The following is a 21,823-nucleotide window of genomic DNA, read 5'->3' as shown; positions in this document are numbered from 1 at the left end:
ATATATATATATATATAAATGTGTGTGTGTGCGCGTATGTGTGTGTGTATCCCCCAAGATCCTACATATACATGATAACTAAACAGGTTTTGTCTTTCTGTGTCTGGCTTATTTCACTTAGCATAACGCCTTCCACGTTCATCCATGTTGTTGCAAATGACAGGATATCCTTTTTTTTTAAGGCTGAAATGATATCCATTATATTTATATACCACATTTTTTTGATCCATCTTTGTTTTTGAAGATTTTATTTATTTGAGAGAGAGAGCACAAGCGGGGGGAAGGGGAGATGGAGAAGCAGACTCCTCACTGAGCAGGGAGCCTGATGTGGGGTCCAGTCCTAGGACCTCAAGATCATGAACTGACCCAAAGGCAGACACTTAACCAACTGAGCCACCCAGGCGCCCCTTTCTTGATCCATCTTTTCACAGGTACTTAAACGTTGTTTCCATACCTTGGCTATTGCCAGTAAGGCTGCATTGAACATGGGAATACAGATACCTCTTTGAGATGTATTTTTTGAGATATGTTTCGAGATATGGTTTTGTTTCCTTTGAAAATACACCCACAAGTGGGATTCCTGAATGATATGGTACTTTTATTTAGGTTTGGATAATTTTAATGGAATGCCATTTCCCACACACCTGTTCTTACTAGATTTAAAAATTAGATTCTCAGGTTTTTATGTATATTATCATACCATCTCTAAATAAAGTTAATTTTGTTCCTCCGTGTAATGTCCTATGTCCAAGTAAATATATTAAGAATTATTCTTGGAAAGTTATATCAGTTATTTTTTAAATTTTTATTTAAATTCCAGTTAGTCAGCATACAGTGTAATATTAGTTTCAGCGTATAATATAGTGATTCAACACTTCCCATTCATCACCCAGTGCCCATCACAACAAGTGCACTCCTTAATCCCCATCATCTGTTTAACCCATTCTCCCACCCACCTCCCTTCTGGTAACCATCAGTTTGTTTTCTAAATTCTGTTTCTTGGTTTGCCTCTTTTTTTTTTTTTTTTTTTTTTTTACCCTTTGCTCTTTTGTTTCTTAAATTCCACATGTGAGTGAAATCATCTGGCATTTGTCTTTTTCTGACTCACTTATTTCGCTTAGCATAATACTGTCTAGCTCCATCCACATCATTGCAAATGGCAAGATTTCATTCTCTTTTATGGCTGAATAATATTCCATAGTATATATATACTGCATCTTCTTCATTCATTAGTTGATGCACACTTGGGCTGTTTCCATAATTTGGCTATTATAGATAATGTTGCTTTAAACATAGGGGTGCATGTATCCCATTGAATTAGTAGTATTCTTTGGGTAAATACCCAGTAGCGCAATTACCAGTTCTATTTTTAACTATTTGAGGAACCTCCATACTGTTTTCCACAGTGTCTGCACCAGTTTTCATTTCCACCACCAGTGCAAGAGGGTTCCCATTTAACCACATCCTCACCAATACCTGTTGTTTCTTGTGTTACTGATTTTAGCCATTCTGACAGGTTTGAGGTGATACTGTAGTTTTGATTTGCATTTCCTTGATGATGAGTGATGTTGAGCATCTTTTCATGTGTCTGTTGGCTACTTGCATGTCTTCATTGGAAAAATGTCTATTCATGTCTTCTGTCCATTTTTTTAATGGGATTATTTGTGTTTGGGGTGGCTATTGTGTAAGGTCTTTGTATAGTTTGCATACTAACCCTTTGTCCGGATATGTCCTTTGCACGTATCTTCTCCCATTCCATAGGTTGCCTTTTAGTTTTGATGATTGTTTCCTTTGCTGTGCAGAGCTTTTTATTTCGATACAGTCCCAATAGTTCATTGTTGCTTTTCCTTCCCTTGCCTCAGCAGACATACCTAAAAAAAAAGTTGCAGTGGCTGATGTCAAAGAAGTTACTGCCTGTGCTTTCTTCAAGGACTTTCATGGTTTCAGATCTCACTTTTAGGTCTTTAATCCACTTTGAGTTTATTTTTGTGTATGGTGAAAGAGAATGGTCCCGGTTTATTCTTTTGCATGTTGTTCAGTTTTCCCAGTACCATTTGTTGAAGAGACAGTCTTTTTCCCATTGGCTATTCTTTCCTGCTTTGTTGAAGATTAATTGACCATATAACTGTAGGTTCATTTCTGGGTTTTGTATTCTGTTCTATTGATCTGTGTCTCTGTTTTTCTGCCAGAACCGTAGTGTTTTGATTACTGCAGCTTTGTAATACAGCTTGAAGTCTGTAATTGTGATGCCTCCAGCTTTTCTTTTTCAAGGTTGCTTTGGTTATTCACGGTCTTTTGTGGTTCCATGCAAATTTCAGGATTGTTTGTTCTAGCTCTGTGAAAAATGCTTTTGGCATTTTGATAGGGATTGCTTTAATTCTGTGGATTGCTTTGGGTAGTACAGGCATTTTTAACAATTTTTGTTCTTCCAATACATGAGCATGGAATGTCTTTCCATTTCTTTGTGTCATCAGATTTCTTTCATTAGTGTTTTATAGTTTTCAGAGTATGGGTCTTACACCTCTTTGGTTAGGTTTATACCTAGGTATCTTGTTGTTTTTGGTGCAATCATAAATGGGATTGACTCCTTAATTTCTCTTTTCTGCTGCTTTGTTGTTGGTGTATAGCAGTACTATAGATTTCTGTACATTGATTTTGTATCCTGCAACTTTACTGAATTTGTTTATCAATTCTAGCAGTATTTTGGTGGATTCTTTTGGGTTTTCTATATATTATATCAGGTTATCTGCAAATAGTGAAACTTTGACTTCTTCCTTGCTGATTGGATACCTTTTACTCATTTTTGTTGTCTGGTTCCTGTGACTAAGACTTCCAGTACTGTGTTGAATAAAAGTGGTGAGAGTGGACATTCCTGTCTTATTCCTGATTGTAGAAGTAAAGCTGTCTGTTTTTACCCATCTGGGATGATGTTAAATGTGGGTTTTTTCATATATGGCCTTTATTATGTTGACATATTCCCTCTAAACCTGCTTTTTTGAGGATTTTTATCATGAATGGATGTTGTAAATGCTTTTTCTGTGATTTTGAGGTGATCCTGTGGTTCTTAGGTTTTCTCTTGTTAATTGGTGTATCACGTTGATTGATTTGCAAATATTGAACCACCCTGGCAACCTAGGAATAAATCCCACTTGATCTTGGTGAATGATTGTTTTCAATGTGTTGTTGGCTTTGGTTTGCTAGTATTTTGTTGAGGATTTTTGCATCTATATTCATCAGAGATATTGGCCTGTATTTCTCTTTTTTGTGTGTGTCTTTATCTGGTCTTGGTATCTGGGTAATGCTGGCCTCATAGGATGAATGTGGAAGTTTTCCTTCCTTTTCTGTTTTTTTGGAATTGTTTGAGGAGAATAGATATTATTAACTCTTCAGATGTTTGCTAGAATTCACCTGTGAAGCCATCTGATTTTGGACTTTTGTTTGTTGAGAGTTTTTTGATTACTGATTCTGTTTCTTTGTTGATTATCAGTCTGTTCAGATTTTCTACTTCTTCCTGTTTTAGTTTTGGTAATTTATATGTTTCCAGGAATTTATCCATTTCTCATAGGTTGTCCAGTTTGTTGGCATGTAGTTTTTCATAACAATCTGAAAATTGTATTTCTGTGGTGTTTGTTATTTTTCTTATCTCATTTGTGATTTTATTTGGGTCCTTTCTCTTTTTGATAAGTCTGGCTAGAGGTGTATCAGTTTTATTAATTTATTCCAAGAACCAGCTCCTTGTCTCATTGATCTCTATTGTTTTTTTCATTTCTATATCACTTATTTCTGTTCTATTCTTTATTATTTCCTTCCATCTGCTGGCTTTAGGCTTCATTTATTGTTTCTTGGTCTTTCTTTCTTTCTTTCTTTCTTTCTTTCTTCCTTTTTTTTTTTTTTTTTTTTTTGTAGCTCCTTTAGGTGTAAGGTTAGGTTGTTTATTTGAGACTTTCCTTGCTTCTTGAAGTAGGCCTGCATTTGCTGTATACTTCCCTCTTAGAATGCACTTTTGCTGCCTCCCAAAGGTTTTGGACCTTTGTGTTTTATTTTCACTTGTTTTCATATTTCTTTTTATTTCTTTGATTTCCTGTTTTGACCCATTCATTATTTAGTATCATGTTATTTAACCTCCGTATATTGGTAGGCTTTGCAGATATTTTCCTGTGGTTGACTTCTAGTTTCATAGCACTGTGGTCAGAAAAGGGGCATGGTATGATTTTGATCTTCTTGAATTTCTTGAGTCCTGTTTTGTGGCCTAATGTGTAATCTGTTCTGGAAAATGTCCCATGTGCACTTGAAAAGAATGTATACTGCTGTTTTAATATGGGAGGTTTGGAATATATCTGTTCAGTCCATCTTGTCCATCGTTTCCTTGTTGATTTTCTGTTCAGATGATCTGTTCATTGATGTAAGTGTGGCATTAAAGTCCCCTACTACTATTGTATTATTATGGATTAGTTCCTTTCTGTTCGTTACTGTGTTCAGTATTTGGGTGCTCCCATGTTGGGTGCATAAATATTTACAGTTGTATCTTCTTTTTGGATTGTCCCCTTTATTATTATAAAGTGTCTGTCTTTGCCTCTTGTTACAGTCTTTGTTTTAAAGTCTGGTTCGTTCGATGTAGGTATTGCTACTCAGGCTTTCTTTTGACAACCATTTGCATGATGTTTTTCCATCCCCTCACTTTCAATCTGCCTGTGTCTTTAGGTCTAAAACAAGTTTCTTGTAGACAGCATGTAGACAGATCTTTTTTTTTTTTTAAATCCATTCTGTTACCCCTTATCTTTTGATTGGACCGTTTATTCTGTTTTCATTCAGAGTAATTGTTGATATGTATTTATTGCCATTTTATTACTTGTGTTGTGGTTTCTGGAGATTTTCTCTGATCCTTACCGTTCTTTCACGGTTTGCTGGTTTTCTTTAGTGACTTATTTGGATTTCTTTCTCTTTATTCTTTGCATATCTGTTATTGTTCTTTGATATGTAGTTACCGCTAGGTTTTTATATAATATCATCCACTTATAGTAGTGTATGTTAAGTTGATGGTTGTTTGAGTTCGAGCCGGTTCTTTACTCCTATCCTCCCCCGTGTTTTAGGTATATGTTGTTATTTTACATCCTTTTGTGTGTTCATTCCTTGACTGATGTTTTTAATAGAAATATTCATTTTTACTACTTTTGTGTTTCCTACCTTCATACTGTCACTTTTGGTTTTTCTTTTCCACTCACAGAGTCCGCATTTAGTATTTTTTGCAGGGCTGGCTTAGTGGTCACAACTTTAGTTTTTGTCTGTGAAACTCTTTGTCTCTCCTTCTATTCTGAATCCAGCCTTGCTGGATAGAATATTCTTGGCTGCACATTTTTCCCACTCAGTGCTTTGAGTATATCCTGCCAATCATTTCTGCAGAGTTTTCTGCTGAAAAGTGAGCTAACAGCATTATGTATTTTCTGTTATAAGTAACTGTCTTCTTTTGTCTTGCTGCTTTTAAATTTTCTTCCTTATTACTACACTTTACCATTTTAATTATAATATTTTTTGGTGTGGGTCTGCTTTTGTTGATTTTGATGGGACTTCTCCTGGATCTGCATATCTGTTTCCTTCCCCAGATTAGGGAAGTTTTCAGCTATTATTTCTTCAAATAAGTTTTCTGCCCTCTTTTCTCTCTCTTCTTCTGGGACGCCTGTAATACAAATGTTACTGTATTTGATGGAGTCACTGAGTTCCCTAAGTCTATTCTTGTTTTGTATAAGTTTTCTTTCTCTCTTTTGTTCAGCTTCATTGCTTTCCTTTACTTTGTCTTCTGAGACATCAGTTCATTCCTTTGCTTCTTCCAGCCTGCTGTTGGTTGCATCAAGCATGTTTCTAATCTCACTTATTGTGCTCTTCATCTCTGATTATTTTGTAACTCTTTTATTTCTGTGGTAAGGGTCTCACTGATGTCTTCCATTCTTTTCTCAAGTTGAGTGAGTATCTTTATGATCATAGATTTAAGTTCTCCATCAGTCCTGTTACTTATATCTGTTTTGCCTAGATTTCTGGCCATGTCCTTATCTTGTTCTTTCATTTGGGATAAATTCCTGTCTTTTCATTTTGTTTAAGTCTGTGCCTTCTTTTCTGTATTAGAAAAGCCAGTTATGTCTCCTGCTCCTGAAAGTAATGGCCTTATGAAGAAGAGGTCACGTAGTGTCCAGAGGCTGGCACTTCAGGGAGTGTCTGTTGTGTGTACAGCATGCACTCTGCTATTGTGTTCTGGCTGCTCTGTCCTTCAGGCCAGTCATCTGCAGAGGTTCTCTTTGCCTATCCTGGGCAGATTTGGTCCCTGGCCTGAATGTGGCAGGTTTTAACTAGTTGTGCTCTGGTCTGCTTATGAAATGAGACCTGTCATCACCTCCACTGGAACTGAGGCCCTGTAGAACTTTCTAGACAGGGCACAGAGTGTGGGCAGGGATTTGTGCTGGTCTTCTGGGGAAGGGGCCCATGGCACTGGGACTGAGGTAAGCGTGACTGAGAAGGGGCAGTTCCACCAGAGTGTGGGGGTGGGTGGGGCTTAGTGTAAGTAATTTAGGCAGCCAGTGTCTGAGTTGCACTGGTTCCTGTAAGTGGCTGGGTTCTTATGCTGAGTGGTGGGGGAGTGAGATGGTGTCAGCCAGCAGCTTTGTTTCCAGAGCGGTCTCTCCGTGGATGCTGGCTCTCACGGGCATACTCTGAGTAGAGCAGATCTCCCCACTGTGTGCCCCAGGCACTCTTCAGATATGTTGTTTCCATGCTGTATGTCTCTGGGTTGTTTGCCTGCCTTTTCTCCAAGAGCAACCCTGATACCTCTGGACTCTCCCGGAACCTAGCCCAGTCCACTGATACTTTGAACTTCGGGTTTAAGCCCATCTGGTTGCAAGATCTCATGAAATTCAGCTCCTCTCATTTTCCAAGCCAGTGGCAATGGGTAAATGTTTTCCTTGTGCATTCCTGTGTGCCCCTCTCACTCTTGCGCTTCTTCCTGACCACAGCTCTCCCCGTTCTGCAGCAACCAGTATCTGTTTCTCCCCTAAACTGCATCTTCACACTTTCTGCCTTCTTCAGTGTTACTTCCTCTGTACCTTTAGTTGTGGTGTCCTGCCAGTCTTCAGATTGATACCTGGGGCATTTAGGATAATTTGATAGTTATCTATTTGTGTTCATGGCAGGAGGTGGTCCAAGGGTCCTCCTACTTTGTGGCCATCTTTGGGGGAAGTCCTCTCTCTGTTATTTAATTTACCTCCTCCATTTTATTAGCTGAGACTCTAGAACCACTTTATAATAATAATAATAATAATAATAATAATAATAATAATAATAATTGGCCTTTCCTTGAATTTAATGAAATAACTTGAACAGTTTGCCATCTAAATTCTTAACTAGCCTTTAAAGATGAAAGATACAGAGTTTTCCCTTTTAATTTCGTTATTAAAGCATTACTTATTTTTTTAATAGATAACCCAAAATGAAAGTGCTTGAAAGAATACACAGTGAAGTATCCTCCTCATTCCTTTTCTGTAACAACCTATTCCTCTCCTCAACCTATTCCCCTCCCCATACCTCCCCTCCCCATTTTCCAGAGAAATCCATGTATGTATAAGCAAATCCGTTTATGTATTTGCATGTATATTTGTTTTTCTTTATTTTATTGAAACATTAGCCAGTTACGTGTATTCTCACTTGACCTTGCTTAAATTGTTTCTTTAAGTTAGTACTATATATTGGAAATCATTCCATATCAGTACATGTAGAGCTGTATTATATCCCTTCGCACAAATGTACTGTAACTAATTTAACTATTTTTCCCTTGAGGGATAGTTAAAATAATGTTGTCATGAATAACACTGTTTATAAGAATCGTTAGTTTCAATTTTAACCTCCTCTTCTAACTATCCAGCATTAGTTTATTACCAAAACACCGTAGGTTGGTTTCACTTATGTGTATTATAGATATCCAGAAATTCTGAAGAGAAATTCCAGTTGATATTTAAAGATGCAGTAAGTACGCCATGAATATGTAAGGTTTATTTCATGAATTCAGGGATGATTGAATACAAGGAAATCTGTTACCAAAACAAAAGTCAGTGTAACAGTATTGTGGGGAAGGAAGAAAGATTTTTTTAAAGAAATTAGTAATGTGAAAAGGAAAGCAAAACAGTAGACCTAATTAATAGGTCAAAACCTTAGTTCTCTGAAAAAATTAACAAAATAGGTAATCTACTGGTAACTTGATCAAGGGAATAAAAGAGAAAGCACATAGACAAAATAAGGTAACCATGAAAACAGAAGAAATTAGAACTATAATATAAGACTACTAAGCAGACCTCTATGCCAGTGAATTAAAAAATTTAATGAAATGGACTACTTCCCAGTGAAATACAGATTAGCAGAATTGACCTCATTAGATAGAAAGTTATAGAAAGTCAATTTCTGTAAAAGAAATAGGGAAAACTAAGTAATGCCCTATAGAAAGCACCATGGCCAGATGGTTTTACAGGGGAATTCTACCAAGCCTTTAAAGACCTGATACTTCTAATACTTTATAGATTGTTTCAGAGCATTGGAAATGAAAAACTTCTCCCTCCCTCCTTCCTTCCCTCCCTCCCTCTTTTCCTTCCTTCCTTCCTTTCTTTATAAAAGGGGGAAGTTTTTAGCAGCTTTTAATCTGACTTGAGAGACGTTTGTGTTTGGTAATAGTCAAAGTCCTTTCTGCACTTAATGACACTATAACATATTTTTAAAATATAATGGAAACAAAATTGCTGATTCTAAAAATTAATTACAGACCACAGTGCTTTTGTATCTTCTTTTTTTAAATTGTAAAATATATGTGACATAAATTTTACCATTTTAGCCATTTTTAAGTGTACCGTGTCATTAAGTACATTCACGTTGTGCACCCGTCACTACCATTCACCTCCAGAACTTTTTCATCATTCCGGACTGAATCTCTGTACCCATTCAACAATAAGTTCTCATTCCTCCCTTACCCAGCCCCTGGCAATCACTATTCCACTTTCTGTCTCTGTGAGTTTAACTACCTCATGTAAGTGGAATCATACAGTATTTGTCTTTTTGTGCCTGGTGTATTTCATTTAGCATGTCTTTTAAGGTTTGTACGTGTTGTAGCATGTATGAGAATGTAACTATTCTTTAAAGCTTAATAGTATTTCATTGTTGTATGTGCACACTACATTTTGTTTATTCCTTCACCTATTGGTGGACACTTGCGTGGCTTCCACCTTTTGGCTATTGATAATGCAGCTATGAACATGAGTGTGCAAATAACTGAATCCCTGCTTTTAATTATTTTTGATATGTAACTAGAAATGAAATTACTGGATCTTTATGATAATTCTGTGTTTAATTTTTTGAGGGACCATAATACTGTTTTTCCCCATTTCCCCATTTGAAGCAAGTATACCTGATAAAAAATAATACAAAAAGGAAGTAATATACAGACCAATATCAATAATGAATATTGGTGTAAAAGTACTAAGTAGAAATATAGCAAACAAAAATCATTACCTCATTGAGCAAATAATATACCAAGTGGTATTCATTCCAGGAATGCAAGATTGAATATTAGGAAATTCATTAGTATCAGGCATCATGATAATAGAACTAAAGGTAAAATGAGATTGTTATCACCCTAGATATTGAAGAGAAACCTTTGACAAATTCAGTGCCTGTTCCTAATAAAAAAACTCTGTCCAAGTTGGACATAGGAATTGAGGGTTACTTTTTTATCGTGGTAAGATTCATATACATTAGTCCCCAAATTAGTATCTTACTTAGGGGAAACACTAGAGACTTTTTCACAAAAATTAGGAGCAAAGCAAAGATTCCCACTCTATTACTCCTCATCATTGTACTATAGGTATTAGCCAGTGCAATCAGACAAGAAAAATCAATTAGAAGCACAAATTAACATACAGAAATTAATAATCTTCAACAACAATAATCAGAGAGCATAAGGTTATAAAATATTCCCATTTGAGTATCAGTAATTACTTGACAGTAAACTTAAAAGAGATACTGTGACTCAGCAATATAAAGATACTGATTTTCCCTAAGTTACTTTATAAATGGTGCATAAACATCAGTAAAAACTACTAACAAATGTTTTAAGGACTTAGGTAAGTTGGTAAGATGCTTGAATAACCAGGATAGCAATGGGGGGAAATTGTACAGGTTATGCTAACTCTACTAAATAGATAAACAGTAAAGCCTATGTAATTCAAAGTGCGGTCTGGCATGTGAATAGACAGACCAATGGAATATCATAGAAAGAACAGGGATAGATACAGGTACATAGAGAAATCAAGTGTTTGATAAAGGGAATATCTTAAATTCCTGGGGCTAAGGTAGATTATTCATACATGGTTGTAGGACAACTGGGTAGCCATTTGGAAAAGGATGAAATTAGACCCATGACTCAAGCTATTCAAAAGAATAAACTAGAAATGAATTAGAGTGAAATGTAAAAAATACTGTACAAGTACTAGAAGCAAACATGAACTCCTCTTAACCTTGATTTAGGAAAAGGCTTTTTAACTATGGTCATTCTTTTCATTGCCTCTGAATTTTGAGCTAGTAAGTTTGAGCAATATAAAAATAATTTCTGCATGACAGAAAAAAATAGCATAAATTCAGAGGACACCTATGAAACTTGGAGAGAATCTTTGCAGCATATGCCATGGACAAAGGGCTAATACTCCTAATATAACACTTAAAATTTGAGGGACAAAGGAATGAAAAGTCAATGGAAAAATGGGGAAAGTGACATGAATAGACATTTCACAGAAGATATATAACAAGGCCCTTAAACATATGGAAAAGTGGTCAGATTTGCTCAGAAATGCACATTAAAGCAACACTGAAATATAATTCTCACATATCAGATTGGCAAAAGTTCTAAGTGGCTATGGGGAAATAGGCACTCTCATATATTGTGATAATACAAACTGGTACAACCCATGTGGAGCAGAATTTGGCAGTAATCTAACAAAGCTATATATGTACTTACCCTTTGACTCAACAGCCCTACATCTAGAAATCTACCTTGAAAATATACTTCCAAAACTGTGAAAACATATAGGCACAAGGATATTGATTGGAGCATTGTTTGTAATTACAAAATATTGGAGACAAGTGCCCATTTGTAGGAGAATGGTCGTATAAACTATGGTACATTCAGGTAGTGGAGTTGCATATAGCAAAGTGTGAGGAAGAACTGTGTGGATCACCATGTGGATTGATTTCCAGAATGTACCGCTAAGTGGAAAAAAATGGAGTGTAGACGAGTATAATATACGAACCTTTGTGAGAGAAAGTACACATGTGCAAAGTAAACATGTGCGATTTGTGCAGAAGTAATACTGAATGGATAAACCAGAAACAGATGAGATTGGTTACCTACCAGGGGTTGTTCTGAATGGGGTAACAGAGATGAGAAAGAAGTGGAATTTCTTGAGTATATACTTTATATAGCTCTAACTCTTAGAACCTGGTAATGTTTCTCATACCCCAAAATTAGTTGAATAATTGAGACCAGCAAGGACGTGAGTTAGCCCAAAATAGAATGCAGACAGTAATGAATGAACCTAACTAATGAATAATGTAAGTATAGTGAAGGGGGTGGATATGAAAAGAACCAACCTAAGTGACTTTAGAGAATAATATTTTGACTGTAGTCTAAAGCTGGAGACAAGAGCTGTAAACAAATCCCGCATTACAGTTACTTTCTCACAGTGGTATGGATTAGGAATTCTGTAACTACATTATGTGAATATTAGGAATAAGTAAATGTATTGTGGATAATGAAAGCCAGGTTTTCGACTGTCAGAACTTAAAAATAAGGAAAGGCAAGGCAAGACTGAACTCATGTTGGATTGTAATTGGAGGTATCAGTATGAACATATGGTTATTTATGGGTATGGGAGTTGGATAGAAATACAGGCGTGTGTGTGTGTGTGTGTACATAAATATGTTTTCTAGCTCTGTTTGCTGGGAGGGACTGGAGGCAATTACCCATCCCTGCAATAGTGAATACATTAGCACCCAGATCTTTGTTTCTAAATACTATTTTTAAATATAAAAGGAACGAGGGATTTGGGGGGAGAAGTGGGTGATTCCAGGACTTAGGCAAGGAAATTACAAGATGAGCTTCAGAACATTTTTTTAGTGCCACGAAGTAATGAAGTACTCAAAAAATGATGAGGGTGTGTGGAAAGAACATAGAAGTCAATTTGAGGGGATGGGGTTTGTAATGAACAAATCTGACACAGGCTTAGAAACCAATTATAATAACGAAATATAAGATACAGAATAAAATGTTTTAGCTCATACTGAAATGAATAATTCTATATAGATAATTCTATATAAATTCTCTAAATATAAATGAATTTATAATTGTATATTTGTATTTGAATTTATATTCATTTATAAATGAATTGTAATAATACAAATTGTGAATTTAAATGGCAAATGGGAAAAAGAGGACACTTTTTTTTTTTTACGTAGAATTTCACTAATGAATTAATGAGGAATGATGAGTATCTCCCCACAAGATGGTACCTAACTAATTTCCAAGGGGCATTCTTCAAAGTAACTAGCCAGTACTTTTTATAAGTGTCGAGGTACTAAAAGTAAAAAAACTGAGGATCTGTCCCAGATTGGAGGAGAATAAGGAGACATGGTACCTGAACATAGTATGGGATCTTGGATTATATCCTCGACCAGAAAGAAGACATTAGTTGGACAATTGGTGAAATTGGAATAAATTATGTGGATTAATAGTATTTTATCAGTGTTAATTCTGTCAGTCATTTCATGTATTTTGAAGCTCTTTTGTTATATTATTGTTATGTCCTGATGTTCTTTATCATTATGAAATATTCTTTTTTATCTCTGGTAATAATCTTTGCCTTGAAGCCTACTTAATCTGATCTGAGTCTGGTCACTTCAGCTTTCTAGTGCTTAGTTGTTTGCGTGGTATCTTTTTCATCCTTTAATTTCAACCTTCGTATGTGTTAATATGTAAAGTGCATCTCTTACAGTATGTTTTTGGCTCTTTCTAAATCTTTTCTGGACATGTCTTTTTTGTTTGGAATGTCTAGTCCATTATATTTAATTTAGCTGTCATTCTTGTTGTATCCTTTATATTTTGTTGTTTTTCTCTGGCTGTTTTCAAAGTTCTCTTTCCATTTGGTTTTTAAGAATTTGAGGGGTGCCTGGGTGGCTCAGTTGTTAAGTGTCTGCCTTCGGCTCAGGGCGTGATCCCAGCGTTCTGTATCAAGCCCGGCATTGGGCTCCCTGCTCTGCTGGGAGCCTGCTTCTTCCTCTCCCACTCCCCCTGCTTGTGTTCCCTCTTTCACTGGCTGTCTCTCTGTCAAATAAATAAAATCTTAAAAAAAAAAAAAAAAAAAAAAAGAATTTGACTGTGAAGTGCCCAGGGATTATTTTTTCTTTATATTTATACTACTTGTGGTTTTCTTAGTCTTTTGATTATGGGATTTGATATCTTTCATCAGTTCGGGAAAGCTCTCAGCCATTATATTATATTTTTTCCTGCCCCATTCTTTCTCCCTTCTTCTTGGACTCCAATTACGTGTTTGGTAGACTGTTATTGCCTCATTTATCTTTGGATGGCTTTTATTTTTAAGTCTCCAATCTGCTATTCAATCTACCCAGTGATTTTTAAATTTCAGATATTTCTCAGTTTTAGAATTTTTTTGTTTCTTTTCATGCTTTTAATTTCTTGTCCATTCACTCATTATGATTATATTTTTCTTACTGTCTGTGAATTGTTAAAATGGCTGCCTTAAAATTATTTACAAATTTCGTCATCTAATTTCATGGTTGATTTTCATTAATTCCCTTTTCTTTTGAATGTGGATAAAATCTTCTGATTCTTTATAAATCTGGTAATTTTATCCTGGCTGTCAGGAATAATACATTGTGAAGTGACTTTTATGTTTTTCCAAAGGTCGATGTTTTATTTTATATTAGCCAGTAAATTTTGCTCAAGGCATACTCTAAATGTGGTCACCCCTGTAGCTGACAGTGGCTGAAATCTCTCTAGTTCTTTTAGCCTACTGGACATCTGCCGTGTTCATGCATAGTTCAGCATTCAACAAGAAATTTAGGCAGAGTTTAATTGCAGAATTTGGTGTTCTCTTTCTTTCACTCTCTCCTCCCTAGGATTTCTCCCCTCACTTCCAGCTTTTTTTTTTTAAAGATTTTATTTATTTATTTGACAGAGAGAGAGACAGCCAGCGAGAGAGGGAACACAAGCAGGGGGAGTGGGAGAGCAGACTCATAGCGGAGGAGCCTGGTGTGGGGCTCGATCCCATAACGCCGGGATCACGCCCTGAGCCAAAGGCAGACGCTTAACCGCTGTGCCACCCAGGCGCCCCCCTCACTTCCAGCTCTTATGATAGCTTCAGAGTGTGTCCTCTGATTGTTCAACCTAGTGAGATTGCTCATTTCTTTTTGAGTTCTAGCCAACCAGGCACCAATTGAGGCCTGCTCTCAGGTGAAAATCCTAGTAAAAGGGGGTTACTCATCCAGTGCCATTCCCTTTTCTTAAGGGTTAATGTCTCTGGTCTTACCCTGATTTTGGTTTCTCTCTAGGCTTTCTGATAGTTTACTTATATTTTATCCAGAACTGAAAACTGCCTGTGGAACAGCTACTCCAACATTACCAGAGGCAAAACTTTTTACTAAACACACCTGTAGAGATAAACTCATGTTGCTTTTTATATGCCATATGTAATTGCCGTTTCTTGTTCTAGTATAAGCATCCATCATATTTTATGTTTTCACTCCCTAGTGACATAGACCTAGGTTGACCCCAGTTCCTGATACTATAAACAGTACCATTTAGAACATTATCTGTGGAAAGGTTTCTTTGGCATCTGTGTCCCAAAAGTGAGCTTGCTGGATTGTAGGGCATTTGCATACCTAATTTCATGAATGAATCCCCTTCCAGCAGGGCATGAGTGTTTTCCTTTCTTCACATCCCCCAAAGACTTGGATTACCCAACTTTCTTATATTTGCCGATCTGATGGGTAGGTGGTGGTATCTCATTTAAACTTACATTTTCTGATTTCTAGAGATACACACTTGTTCACATGTTTTTCACCTTTTATGTGTTGGGTTTTGCGTCCCTTGCCTATTTTTCTGCTTTGTGTTTCAAATCAGATCTTTACTTTTCCTTAAGATTTGTATTGTTTTGGCCATGTCAAAGAAATTCTTTCCCATCTCAAGGAAATATTCTCCTACATTTTTTCTCTCATATGCTTCTCTGCCTGTATATGTAAGAGGTAGAAATCGAACTTAATTTTCTCAATGTGATGCAACCAGTTTTTCAAGTATGTTGTCTTTTTTTATTATTATTACTTATGTTTGGAAGTGTGTTTTAGCATATCATTTGAAGGGATTGAGTTGGATAACTTGGTCCTTACCTTGTATTAATTGTCTAAATGACTTTTTGGGATGAGATTAATATTTAGGGGGAACTAATTTAACGGATGAGTAAAAGTTTATGTAGTAACTTCTGTTAATCTCAATGGCCAGTTCTTTCAGACCTTTCCTGTGTTGACACACTGTATTCATGTAGCACCTTATTTGTTTCTCTAGCTCTTTGCTTATCTCATTTGATCCTTAGAACAACTCCAGATAGAAAGATTGGGTATTAGCTCTGTTTTATGGATGTTAAATCATAGTTTCAGTGATTTACCTGAGGCTCCTACAGCTAGTTTTGTATTTCTGCCTATCGGTTTTAAAAAAAAATTATTTTTTATTTTTAAAAGATTTTATCTATTTGAGAGTGGGAGAGAGAACACAAGCCAGCTTGGGGGGTAGGGAGAGGGAGAAGCAGACTCCCTGCTGAACAAGGAGCCCGATCAGAACTCGATCCCAGGACTCTGGGATCATGACCTGAGCCGAAGGCAGATGCTTCACCAACTGAGCCACCCAGGCGCCCCCCTACCTATGTATTTTTGAGAAGAATTTGTTTGCTCAGGCAGCTATGGACTATTGCTGATAATGAATAAAAGCCACTTCAATCCATTGTTCTGCTGAGTCTGTTTTAAAGGTAATATTTATGAGGTTTGCTTTTGTTGGCTTATCCCTTTTTCCCCCTTCCCCTTTTTCTTGGAGGAGCTGTCTTAAGCTTTATGACTGTAGCAAAAATGGGTTTCTGTCACATTAGTACTTTTTGGGGGAGGGAACTGTGGGTAAATGGTTTCATTTAGAGATTGCCTATGGAACCTTAATGTTGTGAACGCTGTTACTCTATAAGTATGGGAAGTTCGGTTATCTTTAAAATCATACATTTCATAAATTTTTTCCATAAGATATATACCAGTATATTTTAAACTTAGATTTTAACTACTTTTGTGCACTACTTTTGTGCTTAGATTTGTTAAAGCATTTTTGGTGTATATACTCTGTTGTTTATATTAAGTTGCTTGGGAACTTGGTGTTTCTAGGTAGACAGATATGCACTTCGAGGTAGAATATTTCTCTGTCTTCATCAGTGTTATCAAATAAAGATGAAATTATTATTAAATAAGTTGAGGTGATTTTAACAATTGAGATTTGGCAAATTCTTAAAAGGGCGTATTTTAATACTTTATTGAATGTTTTATTGGTGTTAGTCTGAAACATGGCCTATTATCCACAACTGTCTAGCGTTAAAGGAACATTCAGTAATGGAATTAGCACTTTTTTCTTTCAGTTGGCTGTAAGAAATATGCTAAAGTACCAGGATTATGTAGTGAATCTTTTTTTTTTTTTTTTTTTGTTTTTCTACAGTAAATCTTAATATATGAGCTAATTCTTCAAAGATACCAATTTTATTTTCCTTGAAATCTCTTTTTTCTGCTTTTTAGAGGAAGTATCATTCTGCAAAGGAAGCTTATGAACAACTTTTGCAGACGGAAAACCTTTCTGCACAAGTAAAGGCAACTGTCTTACAACAGTTAGGTATGTAATAGTGTACATTTAGTGTATTACAAGTATTTCTCTTTATGATTTTTACATGTCAGGGATGGCAAGTATGTGGCTCATGTATTCTATTCTTTTTTCTTCTTTTACCCAGAGTTGATAGAATTAACCTGAACTGAGCATATTTCTATCTTTTGCCAAGCATTGTCCATCTCATTTCAGTTCTTCAGTATAGCTAGTCCTTTTAAATTTACAGAATTATTCTCTAGTACTTAACCTGTGGGTGAAGGGGATTGAATACTTCCTTTGTGCCAGATATGCTTAGCACTGAATGAAGGTAAGTGATTGACCTAAAGTCACTTGGTGGTTGGTGAGCTTGCTTTCATAGCTCTGTCAATAATATTAACTAAAACATTTCATATAAAAGTTGTGGAACATCTAACAGTGTAGTGTTTTTGTACACATGCAATAATCTAGTCTAATGTTAAGGATGAAGAAATGTAGTCATTTGGATGTAATATGTCACAGTGACCAAGAAGATTGTGATTGAGTTCCCTGCATTTAGTTTTGTTGTGTAGTTATTGAATCATGTTTCTTGTATGTATTTGTTATTTGGGTTCCCCCACCCCCCAGCTTTTGTTTATTTGTTTTTGGTCTGGGCAAATAATTTATTCTTAATTTTTAACCAACATGTAGTAATACAAATATTTTCATAATGTGACCATTTTTATATAATTTTAAAATCATTTAAGCCCAGATTTTTTCACTGATCATCATGATATTGATACATATATGATTTATTATACAAAATGAGAACATTGCCTTAATATAAAACTTCTGTTTTTTAATTTAATCTCTGGTTAGAATTTTACTTGAGTTATCCATACTTTTAAAAATTGTGGAAGTATTTGAGTATTTTTTAAATAAGTTTACAGGTCATGTTTGAATAGTGTGAATTTGTATCTTTAAAACAAGTTTAGCCCTCTCTCTGTCCCTCCTCCACTCACATGGGCACAGGCGCTCTCTCAAATAAATAAATGAAATCTTAAAAAAATTTTTAAACAAGCTTACTAGTACAGTAAAGAAAGGTTTTGTGTTAAGTAAAAAGAACAAAGTGATGCCTTTAGCATAAGGCAGCTTACCCATTCAGCTAATATTTGAATATGAACTTTTTTTTTAAATCCACACTATTTGTAAGTTTTTAATGCATTTTAGCTGCAGTGAAGAATATGTCAATAGCAAAAATGCATACACCTTTTAAATTCAGGAAATAAATTGAAATAATTTTGGATTATGTCTGAATCACCTGTCCTCTTTGGCATTGGCTTACCATATTTCAGAGTGTGTAAGTATAATAAACTTTCGTGCTTTCGAAAGGAAAAATACTTCTCCTAATTAAGTCTTACTTACGCCTGCACATCAGTCCTTCCTACTTGCTTGTCACTGCTGCTTGAGCAGTTCCTTTTAGAGCTTGTTGCTGTGGGTTCCATTCTTACTGGTAATAGGGAATAATGGAGGAACAGACGAATAAACGTCAACGTGTGATTGACATGCATTTCCATAAAACATAGTAACTCAATCTTGAAATATCTTTTGGAGCACAGCAACTATAATAAATATCAGAAAATAAGGGTCCTTATTTGTTATATATATATATATATATATAAAATATGGACTATATACAAAGATCAGAGCTGATCTTATGCACTTGAATTGATCCACAACTGAAATATGATTTCCCTAGCAAATTAAACCAAATTATTCCTGTGTGTTAGGTTTTAGGATACAGTATTCCATGATCCAGTCTTTTGATTGCTTAGATAGCCCTTGCCTTGCCCTTGCCCTTTGCCCCTTCCCTCTTCCCAGTCCTGTAAAAATTGTGCATATTTAAGGTGTACAGCATGATGTTTTGATATATCTGTACATAGTGAAATGATTAGTATTGTCAGGCCAGTCAACAGATCCATCTCCTCACATAGTTACCATTTGTTTGTGTGTGGTGGGAGCACCCAGAACCTACTCTCTCCGCAAATTTCCAGTATATATTACAGTATTATTAACTACAGTCATTCTGCTGCACATTACTCTAGGCTTACTCATCCTACATAACAGCAACTTTGTACCCTTAGACCAGTATCTCCCCATTTCCCCTACCTCCCCATTCCTGGTAACCACCATTCTACTATCTGCTTCTGTGAATTCAGCTTTTTGAGATTCTACATAAAATTGAGATTATGCACTATCTAAATTTATTTATTAAACATTCGTGGTACCCTTTTTATACCATTCTTATTTACACCACTTGAATATACTTTTCTTAGCCTTAGATAGTTTTTGTTTTTTAAATAATTGTCGAATGCTTCATAGTTTTTATTTTAGATAAGTTGTGAACGTATGTGGCCAATGCCAGTGAGGCAGGGTTATATGTGTGTGTTGTGCTCTGAGCTATGATTGATTAAATAGTCTTATATTTATTCCTTGGAAATAAACATTGGGTTAATAGACTGTCTTGGAGAGTCTTAAAATGTACATAAAGTTTTACATAGAGCACTGAATAAGATTGAACATCTTTATATCCTTTGTTTCATAACTTGGAATTTTTTCAAATACCAGAATTAGAGAAGAGGAACTGTTGTTTGTAATCTACTAAGTGTTAAATCAGTGCTTAATATCGTTTCAGTTTCTACGGAATAAAGTTCTTTATAGGTTTGACTGTACCTTCCTGTGAGAACTAGACTTCCTTATGATCAGAATTAGCAGTTCTGAATTTTGGGAATGTGTATGCCAAACTAAATGAATAAATTGAAAAAAGAATATTTTTACTTATGTGTTTTCTACTTGGTATTCTTAAAAACTGAACAACAATTAAGTCATGTAGGTAAGTATTTTTTCATCATTTACTGTAGGTTGGATGCATCACACTGTGGATCTTCTGGGAGATAAAGCCACCAAGGAAAGCTATGCTATTCAGTATCTCCAAAAGTCCTTGGAAGCAGATCCTAATTCTGGCCAGTCCTGGTATTTCCTCGGAAGGTGAGACTATACTTAAGTTTTGCTTTTGTTTATTCTAGCTAAGAGATTTGAATTATGAGCTTAAATGTTTGTTTACATTTATAACCTGATCAGTGTATTTTCCTTTTTAAATATATTATCACGAAGATTTCTGGAAGTTAAATAAAAGAAAACTTCTGAATGTGGTAGTTTTTTCCCAGCATGGTCTGTTGGGACATTTCTTATTTTGCTTGTTGGATTTTCATTTGGCTTGAATTATTGCTGGTTTTTAAGGAGTCTTAACAGAAAGTAGTTCTTCATTCTAGTATTTAAATGCCCTTTCTTCTGATTTCTAGTATTTTCTTTTATGTCTGTTTAACAGAACAGAATTTCTCATTCTGCCTGGTGACCACCAGTAGCCAATGGGACCTTGCTATTTGTAATTTTGAATAATGATATGTACATTAGAATGGACATAATTTGATAAATAGTAGGTCTCAAATCACTTATACTTGACATCTCACAGTGAGAAAGTAGATACATTATTAGTGGATTTGTTGGAAAGGAGAAGTGACATAATGAAAATAGTTTTCTGCAAGTCTGTAAACTTTTCTCTGTACTTTAAATGCCAAAATTGTGCTTACTGATTATCTGAAATATGCCTTTTGTATATGTATCTGATAGATTATATTTTTGGGCCATTATTCGATTGTGTTTTGGTTCCTAACTGGTTTTAGCTTTTGTGGTATGATGGAAAGATCAGTGTACTAGGAGTTGAGAGACTTGGATTCAGGTCTCGGTTAGGCTACTATATGTGGAATCGTGGATGGTACGGTTAAACTTTTTGGTGCTTCAGTTTTCTTTTAACCTATTAAGAGGATTATGTTAGATTGTTAGTCTTTGTAGGGGACTATTTTGTCCCATAGGGAACATTTTATAATGTGTGGAGATATTTGGTTATCACAACTACAGGGAATGCTATAGGCATCTAGTGGGACAGGCCTCTAGGACAAAAAATTACCTGACCCAAAATGTCAGTAGCACTGAGGTTGAGAAATCCTTGTTATAGGCTGTTCGGTACCTTTTCACCCTGAAGGTTTCAATTTTATAATTTCTTTTGAAATTATCCTATTTTGTTTTAATTTTAAGCTCTTTGAGTTTTCCATATAATCATACTAAGTTTTAGTATTTTGTATGGTTTTGTTTTTCCTTTAAATTCAGCAAAATGTGTTTCTATGAGATGGAGTAATATTAAGATTAAAAAAATTTTTTTTGGTTAGTCATTAATAATGTACAATAAGAGTTGGCTGGGAAAGTACGTAGTTTTAGCAGAAATTTTCCAATACCTTCCAAGGCTTATAAAATCATCTAATTTGGGTTGCTCACTAGTAAAGCTTGAGAGTCCAAACTTTGTTTTTCTCTTTCACTGAAGATATTTGGGAGCAGAAACTGGATCTTACCATTTTGTATATTCTCACCTAGCAAAGTGGCTATTCAATAAATGGGATAAATGAACTGACTGAACTTTGGAGCCAGCACCATTGCTAGCGTTAGTGTTGCACAGTGGGCGGCTTCATACAGGGACTGGAAAGGAGGTCCAGTACTGGGAAGTAGGGGCTGCCTAGTCATCACCTCTAGTGTTAACATTTATATATGAAAATTTATTTTAATATAGGTTAAAAGGCGTGTGTATTTTCCTTTTGACCTAAAATAAAGATTAGTAATTTAATACAATACAGTAGTGTTGATGTCTTTTAGTATACTTAAAAAAAATTCTAGGCATTTAAACATCTAAAATTACTATTTTAGTAATGCTGTAATTTTCAGTTCAGTGAGCAGTATTCCACAGGAGGTTTTTTTTTTTTTTTT

At 35.4% G+C, this 21,823-nt stretch overlaps 1 protein-coding gene across 6 annotated transcripts in view; it reads left to right on the top strand.

The window, feature by feature from the left end:
* Window positions 1-21,823, top strand: part of KDM6A (lysine demethylase 6A) — a 204,092-nt gene that overhangs the window by 126,514 nt on the left and 55,755 nt on the right. For all 6 annotated transcript variants that reach the window (XM_040632725.1, XM_040632697.1, XM_040632731.1 and 3 more), the window contains exons 9-10: window positions 16,909-17,002; window positions 19,870-19,996. In XM_040632725.1, the coding sequence (XP_040488659.1) occupies window positions 16,909-17,002; window positions 19,870-19,996 (221 nt within the window). The remainder of the gene's footprint in view (window positions 1-16,908; window positions 17,003-19,869; window positions 19,997-21,823) is intronic.

The sequence above is a fragment of the Ursus maritimus genome (genome assembly GCF_017311325.1).
Source record: "Ursus maritimus isolate PB19 chromosome X unlocalized genomic scaffold, ASM1731132v1 scaffold_X1, whole genome shotgun sequence".
Classification (NCBI taxonomy): Eukaryota; Metazoa; Chordata; class Mammalia; order Carnivora; family Ursidae; genus Ursus; species Ursus maritimus.
Note: the sequence above shows the minus strand (reverse complement) of the source record. Positions and strands in the feature narration are given on the sequence as shown.